The sequence below is a fragment of the Corvus brachyrhynchos genome, unplaced genomic scaffold (assembly GCF_000691975.1).
Source record: "Corvus brachyrhynchos isolate BGI_N302 unplaced genomic scaffold, ASM69197v1 scaffold220, whole genome shotgun sequence".
NCBI classification, from domain to species: domain Eukaryota; kingdom Metazoa; phylum Chordata; class Aves; order Passeriformes; family Corvidae; genus Corvus; species Corvus brachyrhynchos.
Window position 1 is genome coordinate 1,839,053 of NW_008236209.1, and position 21,265 is coordinate 1,860,317.

General features: G+C 40.2%; 1 protein-coding gene across 2 annotated transcripts in view; it reads right to left on the reverse strand.

Moving 5' to 3' along the window:
- Positions 1–21,265, reverse strand: part of DIAPH2 (diaphanous related formin 2) — a 165,817-nt gene that overhangs the window by 122,897 nt on the left and 21,655 nt on the right. For both annotated transcript variants that reach the window (XM_017742337.1, XM_017742333.1), the window contains 2 exons: positions 19,185–19,796; positions 16,072–16,186 (listed from right to left, as the gene is read on the reverse strand). In XM_017742337.1, coding sequence (XP_017597826.1) covers positions 16,072–16,186; positions 19,185–19,796 — 727 coding nt within the window. The remainder of the gene's footprint in view (positions 1–16,071; positions 16,187–19,184; positions 19,797–21,265) is intronic.

The following is a 21,265-nucleotide window of genomic DNA, read 5'->3' on the forward strand; positions in this document are numbered from 1 at the left end:
GGTGAGCTGAGGCAGAATTCACAAGGGGAACTCTGCCTGTACAGGCCAAAGAACCAGTTTCCCTTATTACCCCTCCTAACCTGTATGCAGGTGCAGTCCTCTACTGGTTGTAAAATCAGGAGCTATATTTAGACCACAGCAGATCACACATTCAAACATTTCATAACAAATCACAGCCACTCTGACCTACTCAAGACTGAAGGCTATAACACCACTACTATATATATGTATATATGGACCATCCATTTAATAAATATTAGCTGTCTGGGTCAGATTAAATTTTTTCTACTTGAAAAAGACCAGAGAAGATGTTCTTTCCAAAAAGTTCTTATCCTTCCACACACAAAACTTCAAAGCTAACTTCATGACTATTCACAAAAACCAGAGAAACACTAGAACCAGATGCTTATGTGACTCTTAAAGTCACAATACAGGATCAACACCAACCTTACCAAGCCCAAATTCATAGGGAGAAAGAGACACTACTAAAATTTCTAGATTAGACAGCTCCTACAGTCTCTCCACCGCTTGAGCCACGCTTGACATGGAGCATCAGAGAGCTCTCCAAAGCCATGCTCATCCCTCTCCTGCCAGAGGCTCTGATCACACAGTCCATTTCAGCAGTGATTCAGCTGTAACACAGCCACAGATTATGGAATTTTGAAAAATAATTAACTCAATTAAAAAGATACTTGATACTTTTCAGAATCCAATACACTACCGCTGACCAACCTCCGGCCCCTTGTCAGGTTCTCCTTTCACAAGTGCCTGGTTAAAGATAAGACACTTTCTGGTTTGATGCCACAGAACCAAAGGGAGAGATGAAAGAAGGATTTTATAGCAGACAGCACAGGGTAGTTCAGAAAAGCAAGATGAAAAATCAATCTGGAAGCTAAAGCAGCTGTATTACTTCATACAGACCTTGGAGTTTAGTGCTGTGATTATTCATTACAGCACTTTGATAACAGTACTGGCTTACATCTTCATTCAAAATCAGCTTTTTTCTCAAACCAACGAGCCTTGCAGACAGCACTGAGAGCTGGTGACTGCCATCCCCAGGTTTCCATGACAAACAGTCAGAGTTTAAAACAAAACGAGCAGCAGAGGGGAAACTTCCTTACTCTGACCACACCTGGTGAAGCAATAGAACACTGAAAGGAACAGGTCAGCTGCCCAGCTCTGCAGTCTTGTTCCACAGGGTCCAGCTCCTACCCAACTCCCAACTTGTTTCAGAGCATGACAAGCTTTTTCCACACCTTAAGTATGGCTTGATGCAAACTCAGCCTTCCACAGTCACGGCTCAGCAGTTCCACTCCCCAGAACACACTGACTGCTCAAATCTGTATCAGTCTGGCACCACATGAGCAGCCCTGAAGGATGGTAGAACCCTCCAGCGAGTGGCTGAACCTGTCCAGACCCTCTAGCAAGTCATTCGTTGCAGAAGAGACAAGTATCTCCTTCACAAGTCTCAGTAAGAGCCCACAAGTCCAAGTATTTGGTTCCCCCAGGACAGCAGCACATGTATCAGAAGAGTTCACTCTTCCAAGGGCCTCTCAGGTTGTCCTCTGGTATTTCTGATCCCCATGTCTGGGCTAAGAGACCAAGCCCATGCACCTCTGCTGTGTTTTATGCAAAGCATTTTAAATCCCCTACCCTACATCTCTGTGTTTCTTCAGGATGGTTAATCCCATTTTACACACACTTACTGAGATGAATATTTGGACTTATCTGGAATGTGTGTATACACACACACAAGCAGAGATACACGTGGTGTTTCTGTTTTCAAGAAATGAAGGAAATTCTACTCTTGGTTATTTAAAGCGATATCCCCATTCATTTGGGAGGAAGTAAGAACTAACAAGCATTAAAAAAACCCAACAAACCAACAATTAACAGTCACTGAAATGGCAAAACAGCCACTAATGCATATTTATCTCACACTAGTTAGACCTGTAGAAGGTTTTGGCTGGGCTTTTCTTTATAATTTATCTCAGGTAGACAAAAGAGGGAAAGGGAGCCAATATGACAAAGCCAAAGGAGAACACACAGACCAGAAAACAAAGACGTAAACACCAACACCATACAACTTTCTTTTTCCTAATTTAGTGCTCTATTAAGTTAGTAATAATACATTTGTTTATCAGTGTTAGAGGGAAAAAGATGATGCAAGATGCTGCAAGGCATTGTTTGCTGCTGATCTCCCATTACCCAGAGCATGTGCAGCTCCAGCTGTACCTTCAGTGAGACCTTCAGCTGGGAGCTCATCTAATCCCACTGCTTGAAACCCTTAAAACCCATCCAGGGTATACTAAACAAAATGTTATGTAAGTTTAAAACACATTAAGCAAGACTAATGATAATCATGGCAAAGAACATACACAAATGTGTTGAAATGCTTTTGAGCCCTAATTAAGAAAAAAATCTACCATCAGTACTTTTGCACTTCTGTAGTAAAAAAATAAGTGTATATTATTCTTGAAAATTATCATTTTACACATGTTCATTAATTTAGCTCCTGAATAGCATTAGAAGTGGCCATGACTAATTTTTTAAAATATATATTATTTTATTCAATGATATAGAAGCTGTTAAAGCATTTTATTATGAGCTGAAATGTCCAGTTCATATGAAATTCCTTTCTTTCATTAAATTATCAATGAATAATTTTAATAAAGAATTAACAGCAAAAACTGTCAGTCATGACTACAATGAGGATGAAAATTAAAGGGAGATAAAAAGGAGTACATTGAATTACAGCGTGGAGAAAGCAGACATTTAGGTGAACTTTAGCCTACCTTAGCCTGAGCCTTAATCTCCAATTTCTGTCAAGTGTGTACACACACTGAACAAAAACATCCTCATATTGTCATGGGAAATGAATGAGCAATTTCATCTTATTTCCATCTGGCAAGCGGCTTCCAAATTGCATTTACCAGTATTTGGCAGCAAAAGTAAACATACAAAAGAAATTAACTGCTTTGTTATTCCCTCTACCAGAGAGAAGAACTATGGCTGGTACAGGAGTATAGGAGAAAAAAATTAAGTGTACATACATTGCAAGGGATGTAAACTACACACAAAAGAGTAGACTTGAGCAGCTGAAAGTAATTACACTGAATTTACACCCCCCCCCCCCCCACAACGCACAGTATGACATAATGTGATATGACTTGGTTGAAAAATGAAATAAGGAGTTAGGAATGCCACTGAAAGATCAGAAAGTAATTTGTAGCATAAAAGTTCAGTAAATTCTGTTGCAAAGTAGAATTCCTTGAAGTCTGGCTAAATTGATCATCTTGGAATGCTACTGAGAATCTTCCATTTGTGTTATTCCTAGAGGCACTCAAAAACACAAATAAAAGTCAAATGAAGGGGGAGAAGGGGGAAAGTCAAAGTAGTCTAAGACTTGCAGTTCTTTTCCCTCAGCAATAGGTGCACCCTGAGTGTGCCCCTTGTGTGCCCCAGCATTCCCAGGCTGCAGTGCCCAGAGCTGGGAGAGGCAGGGCCAGGGAGCACCACGGGGCACAGCCCTGCCTCTCTCCAGCCACCTGCCAGGCACAGCACATGAACCACAGCCAAGCTCTGGCTGCAGGCAGCAGAATGAACTCTGACCAAGGTTGTGTGCTCCAGCCAAACCACACCAATAACCTGCTGATCACCAACAAGTGAATTGCTCAGGCTGGAAAAGCTGTCTAAGATCATGAAGCCCAACCAGCAGCCTAGCATCACCACCATGGTCAGCACTAAGCCACCTGCTCAAGTGCCACACCCACATGTTTTTGAACACTTGCAGGATGCCCGTTTCCCTGGGCAGCTTGTGTCAATGCCTGACAACCCTTTCTGTGAAGAAATTTCTCCTGCTATATAATCCAAACCTCCCCTGGTGCAACCTAAAGCCGTTTCCTCTGCTCCTGTCACTTGTTAGCTGGGAGAAGCAGAGCCCTGACTCTGGCAGCAAGGAGAAAGCAACAATGCAGGCTAAACAGAGCAGTGACCAAGGAGGAACTCCCTATCCAGTCCTGTATCCAGTGCCACCAGAGAAGATGCAATGGATCCCAGAGGAGAGACTCTGGGAGATGCCACAGTTGCCACAGCTGAAGCCACAAACTCCCCTGGCCCACAGCAGCTCTCCTGCAGAACGTGTGTGTCATGCAATTCGTGAACTGACATTGCAGTGGTTTGGCATCCAAATTCATTTCTAGCCTTTACTCTGTCATTTGGGCTCTAACTTGGAAATCCAGCAAACAGTTTTCCCAAATATCCAGAGAGAGATGCAAGAGCATCAGCAGATGCCAGCCACGCCTCCTGTCAATTCAGGCAGCAGCTGGGGGATCTCATGTTTATTCCCAATGCCACCTGGCATTTTTCAGTTCACCTAAAATCACTCAGTTACCAATTCCTGAAGCAAAATTAATTAAGTACTCCTGCTGTCACTCTGTCCTTTCTGCAATCACAAGAGCTGAATACCTGGTACAGCAATAAAAAAAAGAATTATTACAAAGCAAGCAATCGATCTAAAAGTGAATCTTACACTGAGCTCTTAAGATAAAAAAAATAAAACTAACAGGGAGAAAAAAACATGGAACCTCTTGCAATCTTGTATATTTTTTGCCTAATTAATGTAATCAAGCTGAAGGAAGTGGCATCAACCCAACAAATTGTGCTCTGTGGAAGAATAAAAAAGATCGTAACTTAGTTTTACAAATTAGTTTTCCAAAAATAAAAAGTAACAAGGGATCCGTATTCCTATTAATTGTTCTTATAATTGATTGCTACTTTATTTGACCACCACATTTAATGACTACTATTAATTTAACATGAAATATTCCTTGTTCTGTTAAAATTGCCCTAAAACGGTTGTAAATAGTCTAATTGTCAATCTCTAGCAAGAACTTGTGCAGCAAAGTTGTACAGTTAAAGTGGACTTAATTAGCCACTCTGTATTGTGATGGCTTTCAGCCTTCTATCAACAGCCTCAAGGAGATGCCTGGGCCAGAAATATTAAAAAAACAAACAAAACAAAAACAAAAACCAAGAAACAAACCAAAACAACAAACCAACAACCAAAGCAACCCCTCCCCAGGCACACACAGAAAATCCCAAATACACCCAACACCTGGTTTCACAACTGATTTTGCCCCTTCTATTTACTGCAAAAGATGTTGCTTTTGCTGTAAGACAGTAAGCAAATATTAACAATTCATGACACACAAATGGTCAGAGAAATACGGATGAACATTAGAAATGAAACAACAGCAGGCAAACAAGGATTAAACTGAAAATATCCTCCATGGGCCTAATTTACTGTGTTGTAGATGTGCTGGAAGAAGCTGGAACAAAACCCAGTAGCCTTTTCCATGACCTCTTCTCTCCCGCTTTCTCCATGAATACTGATGTGGAGGAAAGCCTCAGGGCTGTGCACCCCACTTGTCCCTTTGCCAACATCTCCAAGCTTTCCCCTGGAGGTGCTGGGAGCAGCACCCAGGGTTTGCTGATCCTTGGGGTGTGGTGGGCACCGAGGTCTGCACAGCCCCAAGAGCAGCGCCTGACCAAGGAAATTGGTCCCTGCATTTTAGAACTCACAGAGGAAGTGTTGATGTGGGGGAGGGAAGATGTTTGCCTATGGAAATAACATTCTGCCTATAATAGCATTTCTAATTTCAACAGTCACATGGCCCAGTTATATTTTTTCCTCTGACATCAGGCCACCATCACCACCAAACTGAGACAGGACAACTATAATTATTTCCCAGATTATAACTGGCATGATTCTTATCCATACAATTTTCAAAAGTAAAAAAAAAGTACCAAGAATCAGGAAAAAAACCCAAACTAAATGTCATTAAACTGCTGTAATATTTTACCAAGATTCTAACAAACTCGTTTTCCTTTATTACTATGAGAAGTCTAATAAATAGATCTCTTAATAGTTCACCTACTACTCTCCTTCATTAAGGCCATAAAAGGCTCACCTTCACAAACAAACACACCTATGGGAATCACATTTTCTAAAGGAACTCTCCAAATTATAAAGCTAAGATCCCAAGATCTAAAAATCGTTCTACACAGTCAAGTTAATTACATATTAGTATTTAATGGAACAGACTAATATTAATAAAAATGAAGTGATAAAATGATTTCTTCTATCACTGTAATATCTGACATTTAACAATCCTGACTTAATATTGAAACATTAAGTAAAATACACATCTCCAAACAGACATTTTAGTATTCTCTTCCTTTTTGAAGTATTTCTCCGTCATCGAGGTTTTAAATAAACATGCATGCAAAACTCTTCAACTTAGACATAACTAATTCCCAAATCGCTCCATTTTTGAGTGTGATGTGGCACATCCTGGTTATACACTCTGACCTACACAATGTTACACATCCATTGACTTAGTACATAAGAAATTTGATTTTATGTTTAATTAAAAGAATTCTATTATCCTATTTAGAGTAAAAAAGAAAAAATATTGGTGATTAGCTGGTATTTCTGGTTATATTAAACCAGGAGAAATCAAAAAGAAGCTTTCATACCAGGTCCAAAGCCAAACTTCACAGGGTAAAAGGATCATATTAAAAGTAATTGGGAAAGGATCTGTCTTAATAGATTCCATTAATTTCAATAGTAAGAGCCCTGTGAGGTTGACTGGTAATCACAGCTTTGATAGCTGATCAATAAAAATAAGGAAAAAAAGATAATATTAGTCAGTCTTCCATAAACAAACACTTCAAACTCTGGCTTTGTGGTGGATGGTATGAAACAAATCTAAGTAGTTGCACATAACCCATCCTAATCATATGCTAACACAAATGTTTTGGCCCCATGCTGGTGCCAAGGCTCCTGCAGCCTTTGGAGCAGAATTCCTTGGTTTTAAGCAGACACATCAGAGGGCAGTGGCCAGTTTGGAGCAGGCCCCGCATCTCACAGGGGATGCATTGCCCATTCTTCCCATCACTCTCACTAATGATCACTAAGATCATCCCAAGAGTTTCAATATCCCGGGACACTGAAACGTTTCTGGCATTCTAATGAGACTCAAAAACAAACAGCAGGGGGGACATTTGGTGACAGCCAAACCTGTGAGTGCCCCTCAGTAAATGGGGCAGATCCAGTGGTTTTTTTGGGTGATGGCCAGCATGGATGTGGTACTGTGTGACTTCTGTGGATCATGCACAATTTTGGTCTGCCCCTCTGGGCAGTCTTTGAAAACACAGAAATAAATATAAATTAGCTATTAATGAGACTTTCAATGAGAGAAAAAGGAGGCATCAAACCAGGAAGACTAAAAGCAGCAGGGCTAAAACTCTGGAAAACAACACACCTTTTTGAAATACAGAGAAGTGCAATAGCACAGATCCTGAGTTCACTGAAGACAAAACACAATGAAGACTTTATTATATGTGTAAAGATATGACCTCTGGCTTAGAAAAAACACCAACTGCTGGCAGCTGAGAAGTATCTCTGTTTAATCGAATCTGTGTACATCAAGCAGCAGACATTTAATATATATTAACATGTACTCACTCTTTTGACTGAGCATCTGCTCTCAGTCACCTGCTGAAGATAAAGACAGGGCTCAACCAGCCTGAAGTCAGCCCTGGATGGTTGTTTATGTTATTACCAACTTAGAACAGATTTACCTTGAAAAAGCTTTCTTGGGGTCCAAGCATCCCAAAGTGCTCTGAACACACCCAGGTGCTCACAGAACACACGGGCAATGATTATCTGCCTTCAAGAGACACACAAGATAAATTAAGGACACATTACAGGATTAGTTTTAGGGGAACCTACAGAGTAGTAAATTAAGCTGCTTGCATTGTAGCAGCCTAAAAATAGTGCAGGAACACGCAGCTACAGGTCCCTCACCTTCAGCAGCATCGCTGGGCTCCACTGTTCACCTCAGCACATTCTGGGTGCATGCACACACAGGAGCCACTGTCATTCTAAATTTAGCAGCTGGAACCTATGCTCTGCTGACCTTTTGTATTACCAACACAAGCAAAATTTGGCTAAAGTGATTCATTAAGAAAGCAGTGAATCTGTGCTAATGATCCAAGTCTTAAATGAAACAACAAAAAAAAAAGCCAAAGAAAACCTTGACATTTACTCCACAGGTACTCCCATTCAGAATATGCAGCTTAACGATACTTCCACCCTGACTTTTACCATGTGGATTCTTTTTGCTTTTAGAAAGCCTTTAAGCTGCTGCCTCTTCACAGTGGGGAATTATTCTGTAGTAGTATTCTACAATAATTACGCATTCCCACCTTACAGAACAGAATAAAGCATGTGAAAGGGAGAAGTTTCAGAGACATTTCAGTTTCTCATTTTGCACAAGACAAACAACAGTCACACAATAGAGAGAGTTGTAATTTCAGCTTTACATCCTTTTGAGATGATTACTAAGTAACTCAAAACCTGATACTTTTGTTATTATCGGTACTAATGCCTATATACATAGTATTTTCAATTTCTCAATGAATTCAGACTTAACAGCATGATTGTTAACTTTTAATCCTTTAGATAGCTTTTGAATGTCTCTTTCTCCCAAAAACCTTTATTCATGTAGGTAACAGAACTATCCTTACTCTACTATAAATAGCAGAAATTCTTGCAGTAGCAGATATTTTGTCCAAAGCATCCTGGAACAGCATTACAGTAGAAGCAACTATCACTCAGAGACAGGCTCCATGTCAAAAGCAGATAACACATTTTTGGGGAATATTTTTGGTCAGCAGTAAGAAAGGCGTGTGTGTTTCAGCCCATAAAACATAAAATCCATGGAGAAGGCATCATTTTTTTACAAATACAGAATCACGGCAGGTCAGCACAGTGAGCAATGGAACCAGGCCATGAATCAGACACATTTTGTCAGTTTACACTTTTGCAGGAAAAAAAAAAATCCACATTCTGTTTCTTTTAATAGAAAGTAGATTTAGGAGGAAGTGTAGGATGTGCAAACCGTGGTTCTGCTGAGAGATGCAGGGGACATCTCTTTAATACAGACTTGAAAGAACTATTTTACAAGTAAGACCATAAATTCTGCTTATAAGCACGGCTTTGTTTACAGAGGGGTTTTATTTATTTAAGCAGATACATTGTTATTCCTAGAACTCTGCTGGAAGTTTTAAGGCAAGTGAAATATTGGTGCATAGTCTCTTTAATAGTCAGCACCAGCTGTCCTGGTAAGTAGCTGGTCTGTTCTCCACCCTTTCCTCTACACTTTTTTATTCTCCCCCTGCTTCACTTGGGTCACAAATTCCCAGCCAGTGTTCAGCTGAAGAACCTGCACTGGAACACTCGGCTGGAGTTTCCTTTACCAACGCTGAGGAAGTTGCCAGAAAATGTATCTACAGCTACAAACACATCAGAGGGCAAGAGGAATTGTTTTAAACCATTCAGAACTACTGAACACAGACCTAGAACTGACAAGCAACTGACCTCCAACTCACCATCAGTGTATTTTATATACAGATATAAATTGTTATACATGAAAGAGAAGCCACACTTTAGGAAAACTGCCACAGTGGATAATCTTAACAGTTCATTGACCAAAGGATTACTGTCAAATCCAGAGAATGACTTAATCACATAATCACAGAATGGTTTGGGTTGGAAGAGACCTTAAAGGTGATCTTGTTCCAACCCCTGCCATGGGCAGGGACACCTTCCACTGGACCAGGTTGCTCAGAGCTCCATCCAACCTGGCCTTGAACACTTCACATTGAGAGGAACTAGCTTCCTATTAAATAGATTTTTAGAATACCTAACCTAAATTCCCATAAAAAATGCAGCTGCATACTTGAAGAACATCATCTTTTGCAGGTTATTCTTTCTGTTTTGACATTAGAGAAAGCATTCTTTCCAGTCTATTCTCTTTATTTATTCATACAGAAGGGGTTTTATTCCAGGAATATAGATTTCTATTTGTTTAAAACCAAACAAAACCCATTTCTTTTTGCAGTTCAACATATTCTTTTTTTCAATTCAACTTCTGAATTTCTTTTTCATCGAATTCACAGAAAAAATACTCTCTGTAAGAGCATGATAGATCAAGACTACTTCATGAATGTATTCATATTTCATGCTAATTAGTCTTTGTATACAATCCCTCTCGCTGCTGTGCTGAGTCCATGTGTCTCTGTCCTCAGCTCCTCGTTAAATGTGCTGGGCTTTATTTGAGCACTGCATCACCCAGACTCAAACAGGTCAGAATGCAGAGCTGCCTTTCTTCCCCTGCTGGATTTTATCAAGCTGATAACACACAAAAGCTCCAGCTCCTTAGAAAAACGAGGCATGTAGGAGGTACAGAAGGTACTAACTGCTACCAGTTATCACACAGCAGGCTGGAATTCCAGACTTCAGGAATACGTGGGTAATGAACATTTGTCTGCGTGTCACCAGCAGTGATTCTTACACTTCTCTAATGGGAACCTCAAAGACCTTGAATGTAGGAAAAGCCCAATGCCTTTGAGAGTTCACCTTCCCTTGGCTTTTTTTTAGTCACAAGGGCTCTTCCATCTTTCCTCCTCAAGATTTTTATTTTCAAGTTCTGAGAGCTCAGGTACAACAAATTAATACATGAATTCTGTAAGTAACCACCTAAAATATAAGGCATTATAACTAAGACAGCTCAGTCACAACATTGTTATAAATACACAGAAGAGCCCTTTTAAGACAATACATGTCTGTCCTCACTCCAATTCTATTTAAATTTTTCTGGTGAAGCTTTCTGACAAAATTACTAATTGAAACTTGCAGAAAATCTGAGCAGCAGGGGCTTTGTTACTAATATTTTTCAGCAGTTTTTCAGTGCCAGAGATGTCTTAACCAAAAGATGGCCTTGCAGCAGGCACACACACAAGTGACAGCCTCTCCAGTCTCAGTTTGCCACGTGGCACTAAAAAGGCAGGTGGATAATCAGCCTGTACCTGCAGAACTGCTCCAGTCGCCCAGTAACCAGCAGGATTCCTTATTTCAAGTCCTTGCTCCTCCAGTCTCCAGTAGGGAAGACCAACCTGTCCCTAGTGATGTTCCAAAAGGGTTAAGCACTGCCAATTAAACTAAAACTGAGGGAATGGCCTCCACATTAGAGCATCTGAGCTGGAACCAGAACAGACAGAATGCTGATTCTGAAAATGAACTCCATTTCTATAGGAGTTGGGTGGAATACATTAAGCTGTACCTCCAAGCAATCCATGAGTAATGACAGCAGCTTTCAAATAGCCCAGACCTGTCTCAATCTGGATATAACTGCGTTTGCATACAGACTGTTGTATTTGATTTTCTGAAGGTGCAATTGTTGCAGTTCTTTATGTACTGCTGGCTAAGAATGTCCAAACTTCTCTATCAGAACCCTCTTATGGAACAACAATGCTCTGAAAAAACACTAACTCTGCTGCACAAGTAAAGAAAGCAAGCTCCAGGAATAGCAAACTGGAGATCAGGATAATTGCATCTATCTGATCCATCCCTCCTTGTTTTTCCCCCTTATAAGTCTACCACAAAGCTTTTAAAAGCAGAGGCCCAAGAGACACAATCAAAACGTTCCACAGCCTGGGACCTCCAGTGAAATTCCTGCCTCTGTCCAACCCTAGGGCATGAGCATTCTGAAAGCATTATTTATATAAGATTTTACAAGAAAAGAAAACAATAAATGAAAATAGCACAACTGAGACTGAATCTAACTTCTGAGAAAGTCTAAATAGTTTTGTTTTTTTCATCTGGGATATTCTTCATCCACTGTCACATGATGAAAACAACTACAGCTAGTAGGTCACACCAACAGGACATGTATTCTACAGTGTTTTTATCAAAATAAATTGTTTTCTTAGTGATTCCACATTACAAACTACCTTTGACATAGAAATTAAGTTATTGAAAAGTGTGTTAAAATGCTATTTGAAATAAAGTATTAAGAATTAATATTTACAATCTTTACCTCCTAACTGGAACTTTTTCTTTTGGACCCTTCAGGACACTACTCTCACATCAGTCCTTTTGTCCCATGATGAATGAACTGGGTCCTGATGCTCTTGAAATAAGACTTGGACTCTAAAAACAACTCTAAGATCATTTAGTAATTCTAAAAAATGATATAAAATATATACAAATACAGAGACATACATATATAAATCTATACTAGATGGTAATAATTTCAGGCAGCAGTTTATTTAAACCATGCAAAGCTTTGTTCACTCCTGACTTCGACAGTTTATCTACTGGATAAATCCAGCAGAGAAGAAAAGGAACGAGTGAAAAATGGCAAACTAATAACTCACTCCTTTATGGTACTTGAATCTATTCTGTTGCTGAAAAACAACAATTTCAAATACATTCAAAGATGAAAACAAAGCAATCTGCTGCACTTCTGCGTGAAGCAGAAGGGAAGACTGATGACCTGCATGTGCAATGCAAGGAAATGAAATGCCCCAGCACACAGCCCTGGGTGACCCTACACTGCAGAGCTGATCTTCCTCTGGTTTGGATTCCCAGCCTTCTGCCAAGGAGAGGCTGAGGAGGGAAAGGAACCAAACAGACACAGCCTGACTGATCAGCAGACCAAGGGAGCCACCTGCAGTTGGCAAACCAGAAGCAAACCCATGATGAGTTCAGAGGTTTTTCTTCCTTTTGCTGTTGACAAAGCAGTGCAGGGAGCTGAACCAGTGCAACATAGCCATGCTTAACACCAGAGATTTCTGTATTAAACTGAGTCTTGCTGTCTCACACCTACAAATACAGGTGTGTTAAAGGAAATTTGGCCAAAGCTGAATCCATTGAAAGCTTGCAAATGTGACATTCTCTGATGAATTAGATCTAGGCTTCTCAGCACAGCAAATTCAAAGCCATTTTTTACAAGTACTAATTGCTGCCCCTTGTATTTACAAATACCAAGTGCAAATAAATGCCAACAGTTTTCCTTCAAGTTTAAGGGTGCACTAACACATATACATTATACATCTAAAAATCAAAACCTGAAATTCTGTTCATATTTTGTTCAATTGCAGCTTACACAAAAGTTTGTATTTTCTCTTGTCCCTTCCCACTCAAAATTCCCACCATGTGAAAAATACAACTCAGCTATTAAGACCTTACTTCAGTTTTGAAAACATATGAAAATGATTGTTGAATTGTGTTTTAAAAGTCTAATTGTGAAGCAACAGAACCCTGATCGAGAAGTTTTCCCTTGAGGCAAGTTGGATGGATAATGAATTCAGTATTGGAACAATCCCAGTAGTTACAGACTATTATGTACTAATTACTACCTTTACAGATCTACTGTACACATAATTAATTTCTTCAGAGCACTACTATCATTCTTGACTGGCAAAATACACAACCTAAATTACAAGAGCCAGAAATTAACATGATCCTTTAGGGAGAAGGCATTAACTTGCTTTGCAGTGTTTTGCAATTAGACAATCAATCAAACAATGAGGAGTGATCCTGATAGCAGCAGGCCCAGTCCTGAGCATTGTCACAAAGTTGTCTGAGGCCCCAGCATGGGCTGTGTCACAACCTGGCTGCAGAGGCACAACACTGCAGGCCTGCACCTCTTAGGAGACACTTCAGCATACAATTCTACATGGATTTAACATCCCATAAATGAAATACCAACACAGGGAGCTTTTTGACATCCTATTCCACAAAACACTGAAGGCATGACAGTGCTGTGGGTGCTCTCCCTTCCACTGGTGGCCAGAGAGAAAATTTCCTATCAGTTAAGGGACAAAAGCAAAGTTCAGTAAAAGAATGCTCAGCATAGTATGACCTGCGTAAATGATTTCAAAGATTTCAGTAGGTTCTTGACAAGAACACTAACACTTTAAACTGCTAATTTCAGTTGTTGGGGGTTTTAGAACATTCTACAGAATTAAATCATACACAACCCAAACTCCACCAAAAAGCAGTAACCCAGGTTTCCTGAGATGTATAACCACACTGGATTACTAATTAATTTACTAGCAAAAATTACTGTTCAACTTCATGGCAATATTTCCCCCAAAAGGTACCACTTCCCTTCAGCTCTGGCTGCATTCCTCTAAACCAGACAGCACTCAAACAGCAAGGCAGCTCACAGCTTAGTGGCAACCAACATTAAGTCATTTCTGGAGTATCCTAAAACAAAACTATGTTAAATGAAAAAAATTCACCAAGTTATCTTCTCGTTGGGCCAAAGAATCAGGAATAGAATTCAGAGGTTTCATCAAATTTCAGTGCTGCAGCTTACATGGAATCACAGATTTTTAATAAATGTCTACACTACCACTTCTCTTCCTTCAGTTACTATTCCCACTGGCATTCCAAAATTTCACGGAATACAAGGCAGTAAACACTAAGTCATCACAACTGCTGCTGGCAATTGTCAGTTTGCTTCCACTCATCCATTTGTTTGTTTTACACGCTGACTGTGCTCCTCAGAGAACACCACACACATCTTTATTTGGCTTTTTATCACTCTCCCATAATGTACTAGGAGACCACCTCACGAAATGGGACTAGAGCAGAAGGGAAATCTGATCCCAGATGATGCTTGAAGTACGGACTTGGGGCGTTACTGAGCTGCTTGTGACTCTGAAGGCAAAAGGGGAGGAAGAATAGTGAACATCATTCCATGTTTCTCCTTGTAGAAGGCAGCTTTTCCCACCATGTAGCATGGGAAAATTTCCTTTGCTAACACCCAGTGCAAAAATGCTTGCTTTTATGAGACAGAAAAGTAAAAGTTGCCTTTGGAATGCAATTATTGGGGTCTGTGGTGCAAAACGACATGCTCCAAGAGTCTTTTTGACTTCTAGTGAGTTTTCAAGTTTAAAAAAAACCTTGAACTCAAAGACAGACAACTCTGCCTTTCTGCAGGAGTCAGCCAAGTAAGATTTTCACATCCTGAGTATGACACAGCAGCATTTTTAATGTGCATCCTTTGCTATGGCCTCTTATTTTCTACAATCCTTACCTGAGAACTACACAAGGAATAACCGGAAAAATATCTGCAAGGCTATCACTACACTCCTCACTACTTGAGGAGTTTGCTGTTCCTAGTTTTAGAACTGTGTGACTATGTCAACAAAAATTTCTTCTCATAGGAAACTGTCAGCTATATCAAAATTTCAAGAGGGTTTATTCAGCATTTTTAATGAAGAAGCTTTTCAGGAATTCAGAAACATTTCTTCAGATTTCTGATGAAAGAATTCAGCTCAAGGCAGAAGAGCTTGTCCTTTTCACTAAGAAGGGGCTCATGCCATTGTGTCATCTGCTGCTGGGCAGTCTTTCCCTTAAAGGTCTTCCTGTCACACTGAAAGAAGTGACCAATTCCACACCATTTTACCCTCACTGCAGTGCTAGGAACCAAGAATCAATCCATCTTTGGCATGGAAAAGAATGTTAAATTACTGCAAAGGATGCTTTTGTATTACTGCATGGAATATCTGAACATTTAGACCAGAAAGTGGTTCTAAGGTGTGTTGTAAAAGGAGAATTCTAATGGTTTAAATTCAGTGACTGCTCAAAGGAGTGTGAGCTACAGCAGAGTGTGTATGTATTTTATGAAAAACACAGCCATGACCAACTCTTTGAAGAGGTTTCAGAAGAACATGGAAAAAAAAGACATTCAGAAATAACTCACAGAAACTACTCAAAAATCAGTTCAAGAAAGTTACAGTCATGTGAGAGCCCTTCCTGAGTTAACCTTTCAAACACTGCATAGTAAAAACTGTTGTTCTTATTCCTGAAATTCTCAGCCAGGAACAATAATGCAAATAAACATGAGTTTAGGATCAGAAATTAAATTTAATGATAATTTCATTAGAAGAAAATTCACATCTATCTGCAACATATAGTGCACTTTTAAAAGGTATTATTGCAAAAAGGTTCCTCCCCTCATGCTGTAAAGTGAAGGAGGAGCAATTCTTGTAATAGACTGTTATGCTTAATATATGTTTTAAATCATCTTCCTGCTACAAAACCATCATATGAATTCCATGGTATTGCACAAAGCATAAAAGAAACTGCCATTGCACAGTTTTAAACTTAATAAAAGCACAATAAAGAGTAAAGTAAGAATGTACCTTTCATTTGGGTTCCAAAGGTAAGTGCCAATTTTGCAAACAGCTCCGGGTCTTCAAATTTATCTTCTTCAGCTTTTACCCAAAAGCTGTTTTCTCCTATTTCTTGAGGTTCAATCTGAAAGAAAAACAGCATCTCCAAAGTCAATAAGCAGTGTTTTCAACAGCCAAGGTGAAGCAAATGCTGCAGAAGTTCTGTGATAATCGGGCTGAATGAAGTTTAGTCCCGCTCTGGGATGTTCTCACTGCTGCTTCCTGCACAAACACCACGGGCTGAGCTACCCCTGGCCACTAATGGCCTTTATTGTACTCCATTCAGCAAGTTTTCCACACAGGCCTGATAACAGCACCTGGGTTTCAATGTGTTTTAGCCCTCTCTCAATTACTTTCCAGAGTCCCCAAACTCTTCAGCACTGATATGCACTCTGCTACCTGAGAACTCTATGGAACAACTCATCAGGAAATGAACTGACCTTGTAGAGACTCAGAATTAAGTCTGTACTGGCTGTACCAAAGGAAGAAAATGGTCTGCAATACAGAAGCTGAAAGACAGCTTGATTTTTCATGTATGACTCAGAACTGCTATTTGTTTTCCAAATGTATTCCTCTAACATTATTAACGATTGTTTATAAGTTTGTTTAAATGCCAAGTAATTTCCAAGGGCTATTTAACTCCAAGATGACATGCAGGGAACTCAGCAATACTACATTTGTCAGCCTCACTCCAATTTCCCTGCAACACCCTGCTCCACCACCCTCCAGCACTGCTTTACCACCAGCTCCAGGGAAGACATTTTAAAAAACCACCTTAATCCAGCACTAATGGGGAAGACAGTTACAGCAAAAGGGACTAAATTAAACAGTAAGAATTTTATTCCTCAAATGATGGCTCCTTAAAAGTGATGATCAGACAGACTTTGCACTTTCTCAGTAGGCAGGAGATCTCTGGCACCGTTCCCAGAGCACTTAAGCAAAGCGTCCATCTGCAGTTCCTTCCCATTGTCACAGGCAGCATTCACACAGACACTTTATAAATCATTCCTATAAACTCCCCAATGGAACTGATCACAATGGAATTGCCTGCAATTACCAATATGTATAGTAAAATAAAAGCTTGCTTTTCTGTGTTTCCAGGACAGCAGTCTATGTCTCACAGTTACGAAACTCCCACAGTGCATCCTGACCCAGTCTTTTCTCCCCAAGATACAGTTAATTCCTTCTCCCACAATAAAGAAGGAAAGTTATCCTTTTATGCACATTATTTTATAAGAATTACAGACAAAAATATTTTCAAACTGATTTTACAATTTAAATTAATACACTAAAAACATGGTTGGCTGTTTTCACTATCCTTCTAGTTAAATATACTGAAAGTCTGCTTTTAAACTACCACTGCTAGATACACTTCCAGATTATTTTAGCACATCTCCAAATATTTTGAAATCATTTGAAAGCATTAAAGCATTAATTCTTCTGCCAAAAGAAGCTATAAATTGGCATGCCATGCATTTCCACACAGGTTCTCTCTCAACCTTCCGGATTCCTCTTGCAAAATTTGTGGGATTATTCTGCTGTTTTGTTACTTCAAAGAAAGAGCCATTTCACTAGTCAACACTTCAGAATTTAGAGGAAGCCAAAACCTAAACCTGTTTCTTTAGAAAGACAATTACCATCACTTATTCAAAAATATCAGAGGGCAGTCTAGCTCTTCTTCCAACAGTAAATTTGTCATCATTAGTTCTTGAAAGGTTTTGCCTGAAATGGTGATGGTATTTACTCAGAAATTATACAAAGCAACTTATATCCAGCATTTCACAGCACCCAGCTCCATCTGGGAGAACATGGTATAACACCCAACTCTACAGAATAAAGTTGTGTCTAAATTCATTTAAATGACCAGCTGTGAAACATCCTGAAAAACCTGCACTGCTGCTTCAGAGTGTGATTTAAATTCCAAAACTGTTCGGTGTTAAATTGCAGCTTACAGTCAGCAATGATCACCTGGTGCTCCTTAACAGCTTGTTTTTCATCAACAATTGGATTTTACCACATTCATGGTACCAACAAACTCCTGAGAGAATATATGGTTCTCAAGGCAAGTGTCAGGCAGTAGCTGGGAGTGCCAAGATGTGCACTGACAAATCAGAACCAGATATCCAGTGAAGCTACACTGAAATCCCAGCTAGAGCTCAACCCACACAGCATGGAATATACAGAACTCCTCCTTTCATTTGCCTGGGTGATTTGGTCATCTAGGTACTTTTTCCTACACCAAACATCAATATATCTGTCATATTTTCTACCACTAAAAAGCTACCAACCACAACTTTAGAATGCAATGATTTAGTCTTGCTAATAGATGCAATTATCCAATACTCCACATCTATTTCCTTGATATGGAAGGAGCAGTGGTTACACTGATCAAAAAGGGGTTTTAAAGCAACACACCCCAGCACAGACCTGGATGTTTGCATAACTTCTCTTGTTAGAGTGACTGCCTATACTGAGAGGTAAATAATAACCAGTAACTGCTTTAAGGGTTCACTTGCAAATCAGATTGTGCTTGCAGTTTACTGCTCGAGTAATGTTTATATTTTAAGATGGTTTTAAAAATGAAAAGCAATTAAATACAACCATGTTAAGACACTGGAAGCTCATGGTGCCCAAACCTTTCCCTTGAGCAGTCCCATGGCTCCTCCCAGTGGCCACAGCCCTGCTCCAGCACATCACTAATTGAGAACAACCAATGAATACCTTAGATAAGTAATCAACAAGTAACATTAAGGCCTTATATCAGCACTCTCTGAACTTACAACTGCATTAACATCATGACTTTAAAAAGCTTAAGTTGGTTTGTTTTGCTAGGTATGTGTGAAAACTGCTTTAAAACAGTTTGGAGATAAATAACATTTATGTACAACTTGATGCAAAGCTGCCATTCACATTCACTGCACCTGGTACAATGGATTGGAAGTAAGGTGGCTTCCTGGGATACCTGGTACAACAAGTTCTGTCAAGATGAATCTCATTTAAAAATCCATCCCACTGCATGGTACCAAGCATATGTGTGAAGGGAAGGAGGGGAAGGGACATCAGCTCCACAACTCTTGTCATACCTTTGACCAGTTGATTCTCTTCATCGAGACTTCCAGCTTATACTTCTTCTTCTCCTTCATCCCGTGTGGCAATGCTGGCATCACCATGAAGGGAGCAAAGGGAGCCCCTCCAAGAGGGGGTGGCATCGGGGGCCCCCCAAAAGGCGGCGGTGGAGGGACTGCTCCCCCGGGCAGAGGAGGAGGGGGAGGAGGCCCTGCTGCCCCAGGGAGAGGAGGAGGAGGAGGTGGCACTGCTGCCCCAGGGAGAGGAGGAGGCGGGGGCACACCGGGCAGAGGCGGTGGAGGTGGGATGGCTCCCCCGGGCAGAGGAGGCGGCGGCGGAGGAAGTGATGCTGCACCAGGTAATGGAGGAGGGGGAGGAATTACTGCTCCACCAGGCAAGGGAGGAGGAGGAGGGATTGTTGTTCCTCCAGGTAGTGGAGGAGGAGGAGGAATTGTTGCTCCACCAGGTAGTGGAGGAGGAGGAGGAATTGTTGCTCCTCCAGGTAGCGGAGGAGGAGGAGGGATGGCTCCACCAGGGAGTGAAGGCGCTGGAGATGGTGGGGCATTCTCACTTGAGAGGGCTGGAGGTATTGCTGGGACTTCTGTCAGTTGGCCTGTCAGGCCTGGACCCTGAAACAGAAAAGAGGAATTCTTTTCATTGGTGACAGGAAGCTGTTTGATACAAAGCTGAACCAACCAGGATGGTTTGTAGTCAACTGCACCTCAAGAAAGTGAGAAATGCAACTGTTCTCCTATTTAAATGAGAAACAATATCAATAGATTATACCACGTAGCATAAAACTGCCAAGTAAACTGAATAACCTCACATTTTTATAAAAACAAATTGTTTCAATTTTAAAGAAAATTTAATAGTAGCAGTAACATTTAAGTGAACAGAACAGCATTTTATTTCTTACCAATGCACAAAACATTTATCCCACTTAGGATACCCCGGCAAGCTGGGGCATTAGAGATGAGAATAACCATGCTGAATTTTAACAACACTCATCTGCTGGTGGAACATTCTCCCCAGCACTCAGTGGAGCAGCTATTGCAGTGCAAGAGGTCCCAGGAGCACAGCTGTTCATAACTGTCCTGACATCGGGGGGTGCAGGGTGGGCAACAACCTGTCCTGCTGCCTTCTAAATCTGTCTGAGGGTGCTTCTTTGGTGAGAGGAAGAAAGCAATTGCAATATCCATTCTAATAAGTTGTAAAAGGAACAAGGAAGAGAAACAGCAGCATGTCAAACCATCAGAGGGGTGAGTGCATCTAAAAATAAGTGTCATCATATTCTGTGGGGAGCATAACACTAGAAAAGGGAACAGATACTAGAATTACATGGTTAATTAACCAATGGCCACCATTACTGGGAATGCCCTGTCACCTCTGGATAATCTGAATTATGTTAGAATCACTAAAACAGGATTAATAATTAATTAGACTAAAATACATTTTTTACTTTGCACAAGGCATGTGTTTCTTTGGCCCACAAGTTACAACACAACAATTGGTGGAGAACCCATTCAAACAGACTGTGAAACTTCAGTGTAACACTGGCTTGTAGATGTTTGTAATAAACATGAAAATTGGCAAGAAGGAAGTAGGAACAGGAGTGTCGGAATCTCCACCTCAGTGCCCAAATAGGAAGTGAGACCACAGGCATTAAGATACCAAAAATAAAGATGAAAAGGCAACAGGCAGACCTTGCCTGGCATTGAAGGAGTACAAAATAAGCCAGGCTGAGGCAAAAGCACCAAGTCATATCATCTGTTAGTTCCTAACGGGTATAAATGACCTGTCTAAAACCTGAAGCTGGTGTAAAAATAAAAAATAAAAAAGGCTAGGCTTATATGAAAATATAAGAGTAAAAAAATATATAAACCCAGAAGATTTTAAAAATAAAGACTTCCAAAACAAAAAATTCCTGCAAAACATATGGAAGCAGCAATGTGAAAGCATAAACAAATACTTGCAGGAAAAAAAAAATTGGGCTGGATTCAAGATTTTTATGGCCTAAGGAACATTTTTTCTCAATAAAGCAGGTATCTGTGACAGGCTGAACATACTACTATTTGAAAAATGTTACCTCCATTAACTA